The sequence below is a fragment of the Carcharodon carcharias genome, chromosome 17 (genome assembly GCF_017639515.1).
Source record: "Carcharodon carcharias isolate sCarCar2 chromosome 17, sCarCar2.pri, whole genome shotgun sequence".
Lineage (NCBI taxonomy): Eukaryota > Metazoa > Chordata > Chondrichthyes > Lamniformes > Lamnidae > Carcharodon > Carcharodon carcharias.
Window position 1 is genome coordinate 75,043,153 of NC_054483.1, and position 12,524 is coordinate 75,055,676.

The 12,524-nt window shown below is 42.0% G+C and overlaps 1 protein-coding gene across 5 annotated transcripts in view; it reads left to right on the top strand.

Annotated features, from left to right (window-relative positions):
* Positions 1 to 12,524, top strand: part of inpp5f (inositol polyphosphate-5-phosphatase F) — a 222,273-nt gene that overhangs the window by 75,963 nt on the left and 133,786 nt on the right. For 4 of the 5 annotated variants that reach the window (XM_041209889.1, XM_041209890.1, XM_041209892.1 and 1 more), the window contains exon 2: positions 4,859 to 4,939. In XM_041209889.1, coding sequence (XP_041065823.1) covers positions 4,859 to 4,939 — 81 coding nt within the window. Of the gene's footprint in view, positions 1 to 4,858; positions 4,940 to 12,524 lie in introns of those variants that run through there. The other variant, XM_041209891.1, reaches the window with a different exon arrangement.

The following is a 12,524-nucleotide window of genomic DNA, read 5'->3' on the forward strand; positions in this document are numbered from 1 at the left end:
CTTTTGTACATTAATCAAATTATAAAGGGGATTCATCAGCTCAATGTAGTTACTCAAGATAATTGAGCAATGGACAGTTCAGTTTGACACTCAAGTGCGCAGAGTTGTTGCAATTCTTGCCCTCAGAAATCTAGTATAAATAGAATGATGTATCTGAACTTGCAATCTGTAATCGCTGAGCAACGTCTATCTCACGAAACCTCTTAGCTTAAGTGCATGGCCAGGTTGCTTTTATAGGCAAGAATTCCATTGGGAAGTAACCCATTAGTACAAATGACCTGACCTTTTATGGAATTAAGACACCAAAGCCCTACCTATAGACAAGTTGAAGAGCTCCTATCAGTGATATTCTCAATGGATGATCGATTCTGCCTCATGTCAAATTCTGCCAGGCCCCTCGGTACTCTGCAAAACCACCTTCCACTGCATGAACAAATAACTCTGGTTCGGTTCTCCACTTTTCCAACCATCCTTTTAAACTTTTTTCTCCATTGCTCTCTTCATTTTTGCCTCTAGCAACATGAGATGTTCATTGAATTTCTTTATCACCAAGATAGAGACCATCCAGTCAGCATCCTCGAGGCAAAACCTCTCCATCTCGACCAAGAAACCCATCCCTTGCTCCCATACAAATTGAACTAACTGCCCAACTTTTCTTCCTGACAACTGTGCTAGCTGACATTTTAAATGTTTTTCTTTCATGTATTTTCCCCTCCTTCCCTCCTTCTATCTGACTCTTGCCCTATCCATCAGTCTTTGAACTATCAGCACATCTCCAACCTTTGTTTCCTTACCCAAATCCTTAGTATGGAATTTGTCATCTTCCAAGTCTATGCCTATCTCTTCAACTCGGTTTTTAATCTCTCCACTCACATTTCTGCGCCCCCCCCCCCCCTCAACCATCTTGCCCATAATGTTGCAAAGCCCCCAACTAAGCCCACAGATGATATTCATGCCTTCCCTCTTTAGCGCCTCATCCAATGTTCCCCATCCATTGTCCAGCTAGGTGAGACTCGCTTATGCAAATCCTCTACTAATTAGAGCACCTTCAACTGCAATCTTTGTGCCAGTGTCCCTAGAACCCCCACCCCTGAGGATTTACCCTTGGCCTCTTCTTCATGCTGATCCTTTCCTCCTCTACATGCTGCACCTTGGTGATATGATCCACAGATATGGCTTTTCTTTTTTCCTGTGTGTTGATGACTCCTATTCTAGCTCCTCACCTCTATTGACCTTTCAATTGCTGCTGCACTGTCAATCTGCTTGTCTGACATCCAGTCTTAGATTTTTTTATTCGTTCATGGGATGTGGGATTCGCTGGCTGGGTCAGCATTTATTGCCCATCCCAAGTTGCCATTGAGAAGGTGGTGGTGAGCTGCCGCCTTGAACTGCTGCAGTCCATGTGGTGTAGGTACACCCACAGTGCTGTAAGGGAGGGAGTTCCAAGATCTTGACCCAGCAACAGTGATGGAATGATATATTTCCAAGTCAGGATGATGAATGATTGGAGGGGAACTTCCAGGTGGTGATGTTCCCATGTATCTGCTGCCCTTGTCCTTTTAGGTGGTAGTGGGTTTTGGAAGGCGCTGTCTAAGGAGCCTTGGTGAATTTCTGCAGTGCATCTTGTAGATGGTACACACTGCTGCCAATGTGTGTTGGTGGTGGAGGGTGTGAATGTTTATGGATGGGGTGCCAATCAAATGAGCTGCTTTGTCCTGGACAGTGCCAAGCTTCCTGAATGTTGTTGGAGCTGCACACATCCAGGAGAGTGGGGAGTATTCCATCACACTCCTGACTTGTGCCTTGTAGATGGTGCACGGGCTTTGGGGAGCCTAGAGATGAGCTACTCGTCGCAAGATTCCTAGCCTCTGATCTGCTCTTTTAGCCACAGTATTTAAATGGCTAGTCCAGTTCAGTTTTTGGTCAATGGTAACCCCCAAGATGCTGATAATGGTGGATTCAGTGATGGGTAATGCCATTGAGCACCAAGGGCTGATGATTGGATTCCCTCTTGTTGGGGATGGTTATTCCCTGACACTTGTGTGGCATGAATGTTATTTCCACTTGTCAGACCAAGCCTAAATATTAACCAGGTCTTGCTACATTTGGACATGGACTGCTTCAGTATCTGAGGAGTCGTGAATGTTGCTGAACGTTGTGCAATCATCAGCGAACATCCCCACTTCTGACCTTATGATGGAAGGAAGGTCATTGATGAAGCAGCTGATGATGGTTGGGCTGAGGGCACTACCCTGAGGAACTCCTGCAGTGATGCCCTGAAGCTGAGATGATTCACCTCCAACAGCCACAACCATCTTCCTTTGTGCTGGGTTTGACCCCAACCACTGGAGAGTTTTCCCCCTGATTCCCATTGACTCCAATTTTGCTAGGACTCCTTGATGCCGCACTCAGTCAAATGCTGCCTTGATGTCAAGGGCAGTCACTCTCACCTCACCTCAGGAGTTCAGCTCTTTTGTCCATGTTTGAACCAAGGCTGTAATGAGGTCAGGAGCAGAGTGGCCCTGGCGGAACCCAAACTGGGTGTCAGTGAGCAGGTTATTGCTAAGCAAGTGCTGCTTGATAGCACTGTTGATCCCTTTCATTACTTTACTGATGTTGGAGAGTAGACTGTTGGGGCAGTAATTGACCGGGTTGGACGAGTCTTGCTTAAATTTGCCTTAAGTTTGCTCCAGCTCAACTTTGGTTTTTCCAATCTTTTTATTAGCCCAGACCATACAATGCCTGTTCCTGACTCCATTATTTTCCCAGTTTCCCTGCCTTCTGTCACAGGTTGATCCAGATTCTTGCAACATTGTTGCACTTTTCAATCCCATTCCATATTCTCTCCATGAGCAATACTGTTCACTGCCATCTCTTAAAGAGCTTGCCTCTGACCTCTCTCAGCCTTTCTGCTGTTAAAACCATTCATGCCTTGGTTAGCCCAAGCCATTGACTGTTCCTTTGCTGTCTTGCCCTCTCCCTGTTCTGATGCAAACTTCAGTTCATCCAAATTTTGCTGCATGGATAATGTCCCACTTTCCCTTCAGCCTGTCATTGTTGATCCATTTTGGTTCCAGGTCCCTCCGATCATGTGTTTAAATTCCTTTGTGGACTTGTGTGTAATTATCTTTTTGGAGGAACTCAGAACAGCTCTCCCCCTGCACTCTCCACTCTCTTGTATTTCTGTATTCACCCCAGAATTGGAGATTGTGTTTCAGCCACCAAGGCTCCATCCTTTGCCATTTTGTCTGCCAGTCCAGTTCCCTTTTTCTGTTTTGAAACACCTCCTTAAATGCCACCTCTGGCCAAGCTTTTCACTATACTTTATAATTCAATTAAAAAAATACTATAGAAAAAGCATAGTTCCATCTGTGAGCTGAGGATGTTCTAAAGCACTTTACTGCCAATGAAGTGTTTAAAGTGTAGTCACTATTGCAACGCCAAAAGAACTATGTTCCAAGTTTGGAAGTAGTATTGAGTTTGAAATGAGCTAAGACTTGACTGCCTTCCTTACACCCCCACTTAGTTTCCTCCAGTAGGGAAAAAAAAACAGATGTTGATGCATGTTTAACTGAAACATTCTTTGAGATTAAATATTGGAACCATTTTGTTACCTGTCATCCCCTAGCACTTGTTAGAGTTAAGATGGTTCAAGAGAACAGTGTTTTGTGTTGTCTGCTTGAGTAATAACTCATTTTCTTGAAGTATCAGAGGCAGAGATAGTGTTATTGCCTGAAGAGCAGCAGAAATTAGATTGCTCCTGCATTGTTCATCTTGCTGTAATGTGGAAACGTCCTTGGAGCTTATGGAAGGACAGTTGGTTCATTCTCTTGCTGACAGATTGCTTGTCTCGACAGGATAACTTGTATCAAGGGTTTTTTTCTGAAATCCTGACAGAAGCTTGACTGAAATGACTTGTCTGTGAAAAACAATCCGGGGGCAACCAATTTATTTGATTCCTTTTTGCTGCCTGTCCTTGTATGGTGGTAACAAATGTCCTTTTTACGATGTGTTGTAAATTTGTCTTCAGAAAGAAATTAGGATTTTGGATATTTTATTTGCTCCAGCAATATATCAGTGCTGTTTTACATTAACAATTTTAAGTTATTTGAGTGTTCTACAGTTGCTACTGATGTAAATGATGACTGGTTTGGATAGGTTTTCACATCTAGTCTTATTTCTTCCCCTGACTCAGCCCCACACTCCATCAGGCATGGAGCCCCTAAACACACTGGCCTCCAAGGAGAACCTTAATAAAAAGGCGAGCATCAGTTATTTTCTCCTTGTTCATGTTTACTAAAACTAGGTGTGCAAATAAAGCAAAATTGGTAAAATTATACTTCAGCTGTCATAAGCCGTTACTGGGGAATGGGTTCGCTAGCATTTTTACAACAAATTGTCTCTTCTTATAGCCATATTTTTTCTAAATAAAGTACCTGTCTCTCTCTTTTGAGTATTAGTGAAATGAAGGACTGTATAAGCTTTCAATGCTGCTTGTGCCATTCCTCCTTAACCCTATTACTATGCTGACTTTGATTTATTCCACATAAATAGTAGTAATGTATTTTATTATTGATTGTTGTGTAACTATTACCTACGGGCCTTACTGAAAAATGACTGCTCTCTGCTTTCCGAGGGAAAGATCTTTATTGTACCATAATACATCACCTGCCAATTACTTTGGCTGTGAGCACAATGACTGTGTAATTTGGAATTGGTTTCCTTGACCACCGCAGCATTTGTTGTGATGGCGTTCTCAGTAATTCAACAGTATCAGCATGCCAATTTTCTCTCTATTATAGTTTATCTCCAAGTGGATCAAGATAAAAGTAGTAATGATTTCTATTATTTTCAACAGCTACTGACTTGCTTCTCGCCTGGAACCCTATTTGCCTAGGTCTGGTGGAGGGAGTCATTGGAAAGATTCAGCTTCATACAGGTAAGGTTTAACTCACTGAGGCTGAACAGTTCAGTGGCAATTTGACTAGACAATCATAACAACCTTCAGTCCTATTGCAGCAAAGGCTTTTCCCAATATAATATTGAAAGTGGCAATTCACGATTTTTCAGGATCGTGTTAGGTTAAAACATTCTGCAAAGCTTGTTCTAAAGTGAGTGATGAGTAGATGGATTTTCTTAGGATTTTGAATAGATGTTTAGTGAGGCAATTAAATTTACTAATTACTTTAGGTGAACAATTTTTAATAAAGACACTTAACTGCATCTTGAATGAAAATTTCATATTTGCACTGAATGATAATCAGATTTTTCTCAATTTTGTAATATGCTTGTAATGGTGGTGTATGTTGATTTAATATAGGAATGACAAGTGACCAATTTGCTGATTTAACTCTAAATTATTCCATTGAGTGTGCTACGAGCTTTCACTGTTTCCATTAAATAGATTAACTTGTGGCATAAAATGAGTTGAGGTGCCACAGCATGAGTATAAGATTGCATTGTGTGTTAATGTTTGGTCCTTTTTGGCAATCTGATTACTGTCACATTCTCTACCAATGAATAATGACTATCTTTTTGCTTTTTTTTCCTGAAATATATTATCCATGATTTCTCTTCCTGGCACAGAGTTAACTAATAATTGTCTGCCCAGTAGGGAGATGACCCATGTAGATTTGGGTTCAGCTCCCAGTTTGTGTTTAGTTAGGAGAGACTTGGATTTATATGGTGCTTTTCACAACCACTGGTTGTCTCAAAGCACTTCACAGACTATGAAGTACTTTTAAAGTGTTGTCACTGTTGTAATGTAGTAGACATGGCAGCCAATTTATGCATAGAAAACTTCCCCCCCAAACAGCAATGTGATAAACAAATCTTTTCTTGTCATAAAAGCAAAAAACTGCGGATGCTAGAAATCCAAAACAAAAACAAAAATACCTGGAAAAACTCAGCAGGTCTAACAACACCTGCAGAGAGGAATACAGTTAACGTTTCAAGTCCATATGACTCTTCAACAGAACTAAGGAAAAATAGAAGAGAGGTGAAATATAAGCTGGTTTAAGTGGGGGTGGGACAAGTAGAGCTGGATAGAGGGCCAGTGATGGGTGGAGATTGCCAAAAGATGTCATAGACAAAAAGACAGAGGTATTGATGGTGATGACATTGTGATGTTGATTGAAGGATAAGTATTGGCCAGGACACCAGGGATAAACTCCCCTGCTGTTGTTTGAAATAGTGTCATGGGATCATTCACATCCATCTGGGCAGTTGGATGGCGTTGTGAGCAATGTATAGCTTTTAAGTTTTAATTTGTTTTGTATTTGGGTGTTAAGAAAAATGGAACCTGGTTTTAGTTTCATTTAGAGGTTCTTGTGAGCTGGGTACTGAGAAGTCTGGGGCCCTGTTTGTATATATGCATTTTTTAATGCTTTACAATCCCTGAAGAGATGGATTACCAAGGGATTAGTAGTCTAGTGAAGTTTTTTTTTAAATTTTTTAGAAATCTGTGCTGTTGCCTAGTGACAGGGCTCCAGAGAGAGAGGGACAAACAGGGAAACACGGAAGGCAGTCAATTAATGAAGGTATACCAGAGAGTGCAGGCAGACGGTCTAATCTTTAATGAGAAATCCTGCAAGCCTGCTGGGGAATTGAGTTTAGGGAAGTCGTGGGCTTGCTCTGAAGTAGAAGTAATAGCAAGTTTAGATGTGGTTTTTGGGTGTCGGAGAGATAACAGCTTAAGAAAAAGACCTAGTGAATGCTCACTAAAACAAGATAGAACCACACCTCCATGTTGAGACCGTGGTAAATCTTCACTGGGTTTGTGTGTCTATGAGGGTTGTTGGGATAAAAGGAATGCTGAGTTTGAATCATTCCTTGGTATCTGTATTGAAATCTTTCTGACCTTTTTGTCTATTGTAATATTCATTTTTGTTGTTTTAACCCATGTTTTTTTCTTTGTTAAAAGCACACAGGCAGACTCTTGCGAATGTGTTCAGTAACTGATCTTCACGGTTTCAAAATAAAATAAAGTTAGGATCTACCAAGCCAAGTTTTACTCTGGGATCTGACATGTCCAGTATTAACATAAGCTGTGATCATAACAAAGAGACCTCAGTTTAAAGTCTCATACAAAAGATGGCACCTCTGACAGGGCAGTACTCATTGATTTTTTTTTTGTCATTTAAACCCTGGACTGGGACTTGAACCCAGAACCTTGTCACTTAAAGGTGGGATTTTCCGGCTCCATTGTGGTGGGACCCGCTGCGGGAGATTCGGTGGCCCCGCCTAAAGCCCATTGACTTTCGCTGGGGCCGAACAATCCTGGTGGCAGGTGAGGATGGAAAATCCTGCCCTGAGCCACAGTTGACTCAGAATTCTCTATTGCTTTTGCTGGTGTGGTCTTGCTAAGACTCGTCACAATGAGGGAGACCATTTGGTTGCCTTATTCTGTAGAAACCTGTACTTCTGTTTGCTGCTACGACACTGATGTACTGCACCTTGAATTACTTCAATGTTCATTTTTCTCTTGCTTTCACTACTTGCCAAGATTACAATCATTGTGTTAAGTGTGTGCTTGTATCCGCCTTGACGTTGTTTGCTAGATTGTTTCTGTTTTGAATTCTTGCAATTGTGGTTTCATTTGTCAATTGTATACAAGTTCAAATTTTCTGAAGAGCTAGATTTATTTTCATAATCAGAACTCATTAAAGAGGTTTCTATTTTACTTCAAAATAAAACTGTGATGGCAGAATTGTCCTTGTCTTGCTCTTTCTTTCACCCACAAAACAATTGTATTGTAGCCTTTTAGATTTCAATTGCAAAAAAAACTCTCTTCTGAGAGCTGTGCTCTGGAGCCTTTTAATGTGTTGTAAAACAAACTAGTAAGTGGGACTCAAATCAAAAACAGAAACAGAAATACCTGGAAAAATTCAGCAAGTCTGGCAGCATCAGCGGAGAAGAGCACAGTTGACGTTTTGAGCCCTCATAACCCTTCAACAGAACTAAGTCAAAATAGGAAAGGGGTGAAATATAAACTGGTTTAAGGGGGTGGGGGGGGGGGTGGTTTGTTGGGACAAGCAGCCAGTGATAGGTGGAGATAACCAAAAGCTGTCACAGACAAAAGAACAAAGAGGTGTTGAAGGTGGTGATATCTAAAGGAACGTGCTAATTAAGAGTAGAAGACAGGACCCATAAGGTACAGATAGCTCTAGTGGGGGAGGGGAATACTAAAAGGTAGAAATAAACAATGGGTGCAAATACATTTTTTAAAAAAATGGAAATAGGTGGGAAAAGAAAAATCTATATAAATTATTGGAAAAAACAAAAAGGAGGGAGAAGAAACGGGAAGGGGGTGGGGATGGAGGAGAGTTCAAGATCTAACATTGTTGAACTCAATATTCAGTCCGGAAGGCTGTAAAATGCCTAGTTGGAAGATGAGGTGCTGTTCCTCCACTTTGCATTGAGCTTCACTGGAACAAGTCTTCAGCACTAATTCATTAACTTGGCATTCCTCTGACCTACATTTTAAAAACTACAAGTTGTGATACTTCAAAAATTGGTATTTTATTTTTAAAAGTTTTTAATGGAGATGGTAAGGCAAATGATGTAACTGTAGCATGTGGGAGCTGGCCAACACCAGTATGATCCACAGCGAAGACATCTGCTAAGAATTGATAGCTGGAGTCTGAGTTTCAGACACTGATGCACAAGGGGAAGATTACCTGGACACTCTGTTCCAGGCAGCAGTCACACCCATGAGGTTAAATAGTTCAAGTTTAGTCTGTGGTCAGGGATAGGTGAGTGTGATTACAAGCAAGGCAGATACAGGGATCAAGAAGGTAGTATTGGAGAAGCCTCAGCTCTTGCACTTGTCTGACAGGCGTGAGGATCTTGCAGCCTGCATGGATGAGAATACGGTCTGCAGAGAGGATGAGCGAACTGACCACGGCACTGGGGCCATTCAAGTTGGGGGGATTGAAAAGGTATGCAGCAGTAGTAAGGGCAATAGTTCAGGAGATGCATACTATCCTGCAGCCAAGAGCAAGAGTCCCGAATGCTGTGTTGACTGCCTGATGCCAGGGATAAGGACAAAGGCTGGAGAGAAAGTTGGGAGTGGAAAGGGAAGGATCCATTTGGTGTGGTTCATGTGGGTACCAACAATATGGGTAGGATTGAGAGGTTCTGTTGAGGGAATATGAGCAGCTGTGTTCTTAAAATTTAAAGCAGAACCACAAGTTAGTACTATTTGGATGGCTATATGTGCCGCAAGTAAATTGGTATTGGCTAAGTAAGATCAGAGCTGAATGTGTGGCTGAAAGATTGGTGTGTGGGGAAAAATGAGTTTCAATTCATGCAGCCTTGGCACCAGCACAAACAAAGGGAGCTGTTCCACTGAGATGGGCTTCTCTTGAACTGTGCTGGGGCCAGTGTATTGGCAAACTGACTCTGGAGAGTACTTTAAACTAAATAGCTGGGAGGATGGGGGTGGTGGGGGAAGGGTTCACATCAGGGGCGATTTAGATAGAGAAAGGACAAGACAATAATGAAGGATCGTGCAAGGGCTAACAAAAACCAGTGTGATAAAGGAAGGGACGGAGCATGCAAACATGAGTACACCAGCTAATAGAGTCAGAGAAGGGAAAAATGGTTCAAAGGCTCTTTTATCTAAATGCATACAACATTGGTAACAAGAGAAATGAATTGGTAGCACAAATAGAAAAAAGTGGGTGTGATATCCTTTACACAACGTGATTACAAGGTGACTCGGGGGGGGGTGGGGGGGCGGTGGTGGTGGAGGAATGTGGGTGGTGTGCAGGGAACTGTTCAGGGATTCTTGACAGAAGGGGAAAGGAGGTAGGGGAGCTCTGTTCAGTAAGGAAGAAATCAGTACAGTAGTTAGGGGTAATCTTAGCTTGGAGGATCAAGATGTAGAATCTATTTGGGTGAAGATAAATTGCAAAGGAAAGAAGGCACAAGTGGGAGTAGCCTGGAGGTCCCCTAACAGCAGCTACACTGTAGAAGAGTATAAAACAGAAATAATAGGAGCTCGTAAGAAAGGAACTAACAATCGTGGGTGATCTTAATCTTGGAAATGGACAAACCAAATGAGCAAAGCAACGTAACCTTGAGAATGAATTTGTATGCATGACACTTGCTTAGAATATGTTATGGAGCAAGCCAGGGAACAGGCCATTTCCAATCTGGTAATGTATAATGCAGGATTAATTATCACAGTCAAGGATTCTCTTGTAAAGATGATCATAACATGATGGAATTTCTCATTTAATTTGAGGGTGAGAAAAATGCGTCTGAAACTAATGTCTTAAACCTAAATCACAGAATTGTTTAGTGCAGAAGGAGCCTGCCCAGTCCATCGTTATTTGCACCAGCTCTCCAAATAAACATTTCACCTAGTGATATTCTCTGGCCTTTTCCCCATAACCTTATAGATTGCGTGTTGAGAGATAATCATCTCATTTCCTCTGAAAGCATCCATTGAACCTGCTCCCACCATACTTACAGGCATTGCATTCCAGACCTGAAGCATTTTGCTGTGTGAAAGTGTTTTCTTATTGCTTTTGCTGATTACTTTAAATCTCTTCACACTTGTTCCCGACCCTTTTATGAATGGGAAGTTTCTTTCCATCTACTTTCTCCAGATCCCGTATGATTTTGAATACCTCTTATCAAATCTCCTCTCAGCTGCTTTTTCTCCAAGGAAAAGAGGCCCAACTTCTCCAATCTATCTGTGTAACTGAAGTTCCTCATCGCTGGAACTGTGCTTGTAAACCTCTTCACTTTCTCCACTGCCTTTACGTCCTTCCTAAAATCTGGCACCCAGAACTAGACTCCAGCTGAGGCTGAATTGGTGTTTTATCCAAGTTCAACATAACCTCCTTGCTCTTGTACTCTGTGCTCCTATTAACAAAGTCTAGGGTACTGTATGCTTTACTAACCGCGCTCTCAACCTGTCCTGTCACCTTTAATGACTTATGCACGTATACACCCAGGTCCCTCTGCTCCTGTACTCTCCTTACAGTAGTACCTTTTATTTTATACGATCTCTTCAGGCACTTCCTACCACAATGGATCACCTCACATTTCTCAGCTTTGAACTTCATCTGCCACTTGTCCTTTTGGAGTTATACACTGTTCTCTCAGTTTATAATGCTTCCAATTTTTCTATTATCTGAAAATTTTGAAATTGTTCCCTGCACACAGGTCAAGGTCATGAATATGGAGCAAGAGTTTTTTGTGATAAGAGGGTTAATGAGGACAGTGCTGTTAATATGATGTACATGGACTTCAAAAGGCATTTGATAGTGTTGCACAACAGACTTTTGCCAAGTTATAGCTCATGAGGAAAAAAAGGGACAGTAGCAATATGGACTGTAATTGAACAAGGTGGCTCACCACCATCTTCTGGGGGCAATTGTGGATGGGCAATAAATGCTGGCCTAGCCAGTGATGCCCATGTACCCATGAACAAATAAACAAAAAACCAAAGGTCCTTAAAGGAAGTGGCTGAAGGGATAGTGGATGCTTTGGTTTTAATCTTAAGGTTCTGAGGGGGCTTGGTAGGGGAGACGTGAGGATCTTTTCTCCTCCTGGAAACAGGACTTTAGATAACAGAATTTCACGTTTTTTTTTCTGACCTCTGCCTCTAACAAGTTCAAAGCTGGGAGCAGAGTGCCTTGGATTGGAAAATCTGTCAGAAACAAGACTAGGAGCAGGAGACGGGGAAGCATTGCCTCAGCCTTGTGCTAGCCTGGGCCTGGCTGCTATCATCTATCTCATGGAGCAGTGTGCCCTGCTGTTGGCTGCTTGGGGATGGGAATTGGGTGGTAGCCTGTGTCTCCTTGGGGATTAGCAGGCTAGAGAGGTGAATGGCAGAACCAGAGTGTTTATGGGATTCATCAAACCTGGGGGCTTGGGGGTGATGGTCACCTGTCCTAATAACTCCTCATGTGACTTGGTATCAAATTTTGTTTCATAGTGCTTTGGACATTCTATTACCCTGCAGGCCCAGTTGTAATGGTTGTGTAACTTTGTAATCGTGAAGCAAACCCTGAGGCTTGAGATTCTAAAATCAAAATTGGATTAAGTAGAAATGTATTTCTCCCTCCTGTTGGAGGTTTAAACAGATCAACTATATTGTTAGTGTTGGGGTTAGGGTGATTGTTATGCAACCCTTGAGGGGTTTGATGGTCTTTAGGAGCGTTTGTCACTGACTGGAGTTGTCACGGAATATGTTCTTCAAAAAATAACTAGAGTTCTTAGATGCATATCTTGCTGGACTATCTGATTAGCAGAAGCAGTTTGAAGGAAAAGCATCACATTATTTCTTCAATGAATAGGATGGGTGCTGCCATCTGGAAATGCCTTGCAATTAACATAATACAAATGGTGCCGGGCTTGTTTGCTCATGATGTCGAAATGCCTCGACAATCCCGTTAGGTGGTCAGCTGGGCTGCTCTGATCTTGCATGGTCAGAATGATTGACCATGGCAGTGATTTGCGAATCTCTCCTGCTTCGTTCATTGTGTTCTCCAAGTATGGAAAGAGTT